The sequence below is a fragment of the Parus major genome, chromosome 1 (genome assembly GCF_001522545.3).
Source record: "Parus major isolate Abel chromosome 1, Parus_major1.1, whole genome shotgun sequence".
In the NCBI taxonomy this organism is placed as follows: Eukaryota; Metazoa; Chordata; class Aves; order Passeriformes; family Paridae; genus Parus; species Parus major.
In genome coordinates, this window is record NC_031768.1 from 898747 (window position 1) to 903825 (window position 5079).

General features: G+C 47.9%; 1 protein-coding gene across 5 annotated transcripts in view; it reads right to left on the reverse strand.

Moving 5' to 3' along the window:
• ITSN1 (intersectin 1) overlaps positions 1 to 5079 on the reverse strand; it is a 98370-nt gene that overhangs the window by 9260 nt on the left and 84031 nt on the right. For all 5 annotated transcript variants that reach the window (XM_033517186.1, XM_033517237.1, XM_015618743.3 and 2 more), the window contains 3 exons: positions 2027 to 2148; positions 1219 to 1325; positions 193 to 376 (listed from right to left, as the gene is read on the reverse strand). In XM_033517186.1, the coding sequence (XP_033373077.1) occupies positions 193 to 376; positions 1219 to 1325; positions 2027 to 2148 (413 nt within the window). The remainder of the gene's footprint in view (positions 1 to 192; positions 377 to 1218; positions 1326 to 2026; positions 2149 to 5079) is intronic.

Below are 5079 nucleotides of genomic sequence, written 5' to 3' on the forward strand. Positions count from 1 at the left end.
AATTCTCCAGCCCCTTCCCAGCTCCCTCAGGAATTCTCCAGCCCCTTCCCAGCTCCATTCCCTGCCCTGGAAGGCTCCAGCCCCTCCAGGTCCTTTTTCAAGTGAGTGGCCCAGGAGTGAACACTCATTAGTTCAGCAGATCAGCCACGTGAGGAGATGCACAGAATTCCCAGGGGTTGCTGCTTCTCTTACCTTGACAAACTCCTTGAAGTCGGGCACTTCATCCGTTTTCTGCTGGATGAGGGCGGCCCCGTTGAGCTGGCAGCTGCAGAACCTGATGTAGGGCTGCATGTGGGGCAGCTGCGCTGTCAGGATGTCCCCGATCATCTTCACCGGCATCTTCTCCCCAGACATCTTCTTCCTCACCCGAAGGGCCCTGAGCAGGAGCAGGGGTTGGACAAAGAGCCACTCCTCAGTTATGGAATAAAGGGGTGGCTTCTCATTCATTATGGAAACGCAGAGAACGAGAGATGCATCGGCCACGAGATTTACTGCAAGGACACAATAACCCAGGCTAACACCTTTCCCTGTCCTGGTCATCCAGGACCTTAATGCAATGCCAGATCAGAGGTGAGAGAGGAGGGGAATCTCCTTTTCTATTGGTTTCCTGGTGTGTGAGGGAAGGAGGGAAAACCCCATCACTCTGAGTTTTCAGCCTGGTTTCCTAAGGAAAGCTTCATTGTCATTTGTCCTGTCACCACCACAACTGCTCAACCTGTGGGCCATTTTCAAACACATTTTACAAAAAACCAGGAGATATTGCAAAGCTGTAAAATCTCTGTAGGTTCAGTGAAAATTAGCAGCTCAGTAGGGAAACAAAATAACTTTATGAATGCTTTTGTTTATCCAGGTGAAGGTTTAACTGTGCCCTCCCTCCGTGTGGGTGGGTCTCAGTGGTTTGGGGAGGGGTGCTCTGGGCACAAACCCTTCTGGATCCAGGCAAATCCTGCCCCGTGGGAAGCCTTGGCAAGCTCTGCTCTTCAGGGGAAAGGAGGATTTGCCTTCTGAGCACAGGAACAGAGGGAGTGCAATGGCAGAGAGCTGCTGGGTTCTTCTCAGCTGCTCTCAGCAAACCCCGATTGCTTCTTCCCCACAAGGAGAAATTCTGGTTGGGATTTGTCTAAGTGGCAAATATTTTCATGCAGAAGAAAGGAGAAGCAGGGGGAGAGGCCCAGAGCTCTGCTTTTGTGAAGTATGGGGGGGAAAAAAACAACTTACTTCAGTAGTTTAATATTGCACATTATCAGCTCCTTCCAATTAACAAAAATCATGGCAACTTCTTTTTCTGTGACCAGCTCAGACTCCATCAGTGGTTTCTGGAAGATCTGGGGATCAGAAGAGAGGCCATTGAGGGTAGGTACAGACAGAATTCCAGCATGCTCCATGCCCCAGACATCCATCGTGTTCCCTAAGGAGATCTCAGGTACGAGGGGCTTTAACAGGGAATATTCTGAATTTGTAGGGGTGGTGGTGTTAATTCTGATCTGGATAATCTGTTTGAAACAAGGGAATTTTAGCAGGGTCTCCTATAAAAGATCCAAGACTCCTTTGATAATAACTGAAATTTGGACTCTTTTATGGAAGATCTGATTTCTGTGAGGGCCCCAGGTTTGTGTATCTTGAACTCTGCTTCAAAAAAGGGCTTTGCTTTTCTGTCAGGAGAGTTTTCATAGTTCTCTGTGCTAATTCCTTTTTTCCTACCTCTAAAGCCAATTTCAGGAAGTGATAACTGAGCCCCACTGCTCCACTTCATTGCATTTGTTTAAGTTTCAGAACTTGTGCATGAAAAATAAACACTGAGAGTCAGGAGCTAAGGGGCTTTGCTAAAACGACACCTCAATCATCAGCATGTTGGTGATGGCCGTGTTTGCACCCTCCCACAGCTGAATGTGAATAAACACAGATAAATGAGGATTGGATGGAGACCCCCAGGGCAGGCAGAGCCTTTTCCAGCAGTGAAATGCAGGAACTTTGCAGAGTGCAAGGATTGATTTGGCCCAGGGAGGAGAGCCCAGGGCTGCCCCACCTCTGTCACCAGCTGCAGGTCATTGACGTAGTTCTCCTCGGTGACGATGAGCTCGTGGATGTAGCCCTGCCTCTTCCTCTCGGTGGGGGTCAGCATGTCCAGCAGGTGCAGGTCTGCACACCCTGCAAAACACAACACAGCCCAGAATTCAGATTCATTTTCCCACATGGACTCCACAGGAGCTGCCTGCTCTGCCCACTTCATCTCCCCTAAACACACTCCTCAACACCTTTTAGTATTTACCAGAACAAAGCCATCCCTGTGAGCTCTTCCCTGGGGCTCCCTCAGCTCTGCCCATTCCCAGCCTCACCCTGGAGGCCCCCAAACCCTTGGGGATTGGGGTTCCCCCAAACCCTTGGGGATTGGGATTCTCCCAAACTCTTGGGGATTGGGATTCCAGTCCCACACGGATGGCTGGTGATGGAAAAGGGGGAGAAAGACTTTGTGTGGTGTGAGGAAGATGCAGAGATATCCCAGAGGGAATTAGGGAGGAGCTGCAGTGACTCCAGTGCTCTGAGGGGTGTGTTGGAATGATTCCCTCAGCTGATGGATGCTCCATGGCCAAGGTTCACCTTTCCCCTTCTGGCCAGAGACATCCTGCTCAGGAAGGGCCTGCAGAGCCTCTGCCCTTCTTCAGACTTAAATAAAAACTGCTCCTAAATGTTTGAAGGGCTTGAGCCAGGACATGCAAAGGTCACTGGGGGTCCCCAGATTCCACTGATTTCTGGGCCAAGCCAAGGGGTGGATTCTGATCTCCTTTATGTTTAAAAGCAGGAAAAGGTTGGCACTGAGAGCTCCTCTTCCATCACTTTTGTCCTTTCATTGTTGCAAACCTCCCCTGCACTGATCCCCTGTAGATGGGAGGATTTTTACATCAATTCCACAATCTCAAATTATGTTTCCTACTCTGAATTAGACAGAACATTTAATTCCATTCCTTCTTCTGTTATTTTCCAGCTGAGTTTAATTAAGTTTTTCTGAGACTGGAACACAGAATATTTTCTCCCTGTTTTTGCTATTTTTCTGCATAAAATATCATGCATTTCAAAAAGCAAAGTTGATTTCAAACAGGTGGAAAATGTTTGGCTCTAAAAATTATCTATTTCAACTATTTTCACACAACCAAAATTCCCCAGTTGAATTCTTTCCCTCACCCTGCAGCAAATTCAGTGTATTCCCCATGGCAACAAACTTTCCTTATGGAAACATCAGGCCCCAGGTTACTCCTTCAGTTCTTTGCATATAAAGTTAATATTTAAGGAGTATTTCCTGCATTTTCCTGCATTTCCAGATTCCTGAATGGAGCTCAGACAATGCCAATGGGAAGGTCCAGGGTTGTCACCATTATTTTCATGGAATATCAGCAAAATCTGCTTTAACTGATCTGTGCTCCTGATAACAGAATGATGGATTTGACTTAAAAAAAAATCAAATTAAATCAAATCAAATCAAAAATCAAACCCAAACAAAACCAAATGAAATAAATGCAGAAAAGGAGATGCAGTCAAGTTTCCTGTGTGACTCTGAAGCTGGGATCAGGCTGGGAGCAGAGGAACACTGATAAGGCTCCCCTGAGACAGGGGGATGTCACAGCCCTTCACAAAGTGCAATTGAAACTTTGCTTGCAATAAAGATTTGGAGAAATATCAGTTTTATGCCAAAACAATGAATTTTGGCCCCTTTCAAAAGCCAGAAGTTTGATCTCTGCTGAATAAATGCCTGATTTCAGAGCAGTTTCTTTGGTACCAAGTAAAGAACAAACAGCCCCAGCTCTCCCAGAGCCTCGTTAGAAGAAAACCAAGTGTTCCATTACTTTTCCTTGGGGAAGTTCTTGTCCTAAGATGCAAGAACCTTGGCCTGAAGGTGATTTCCAGCCACCAGGCCTGTGGAGGGAGCACTGACATTTTGAATAATGAAGTATTTTAGCTCCCTTGGCAGCATGGGCTGCTCTGAACCACGACAAACACTCTGCTTTTGGATGTGAAATATTTGGGGAAAAAAATGCCCAGATCTGAGCAGAACATCCCAAAGAGACTTTCCTGGGAGGGGATTTTCTTCCTGAGGGGCACAAGTACAGGGATTTTTCTTGGTTTTGTATTAACACCACCAAAGAAGAAGAACTGGGTTCCTTTCCAAGTGGGAATGTCTGGCTCGTTTTTCACGGATGCCAAAGGACTTTGGTGAACTGAATTCCATAGATCACAGAATCATGGAATGGTTTGGGTTGGGAAGGACCTCAGAGCCCACCCAGAGCCACCCTGCCATGGCAGGGACACCTCCCACTGTCCCAGGAGCTCCCAATGTCCAGCCTGGCCTTGGGCACTGCCAGGGATCCAGGGGCAGCCCCAGCTGCTCTGGGCAATTCTTTTCTTCAATGCAGTAAAAGCAGGGGAAATGAAAATAATGAATTCTGCCATTCTGGCTGGACTTGGAGAACCAACAGACAAAAGTGACTGCAGATCTGTGCCCTGACCTCCCAGCACCACAGCCCCTGCACATTAATGGGCTCCAGAAATGCAAAAATCATTTCAAGTCTCTTTGTACAGAGTAAAGATGTTGTTGTTCTTCCCTACAAAGTCAGCCCTGGAGATCTGGGTCTCCCAAGATAAACACTGAGCCTAAAACAAGATGTTGCTTTTGGGAAGGGAGGTTCTGCTGTGGAAATCCCTGATCCACATCCTGGCCACAGCTGCTGATTCCTTTTCATTTGGGGAGGTTTTCTAAGCGGTGCCACTGCCAGATTTCCCTGTAAGCCTTGTGCTGGCCCCATCTGCAGGGACAAGGCCACAGGAGACTTAAATCTGTCCTGTTAGAGGGAACCAGGAGCAGGCAAAATGATATCACAGTTTACCTCCAATCCTTGAGGAGAAGGGAACAGCACACCAGGAGAGCAGCCCTTCACTCAGGTAAATTATTCACACAATCCCAGGATCCTGGTGCTGGAAAAGCCCTCCCAGCCCAGGGAGTCCCAGCTGTGACCTGTCCCCACCTTGTCCCCAGCCCAGAGCCCTGAGTGCCACGTCCAGCCCTTCCTTGGGCACCTCCAGGGATGG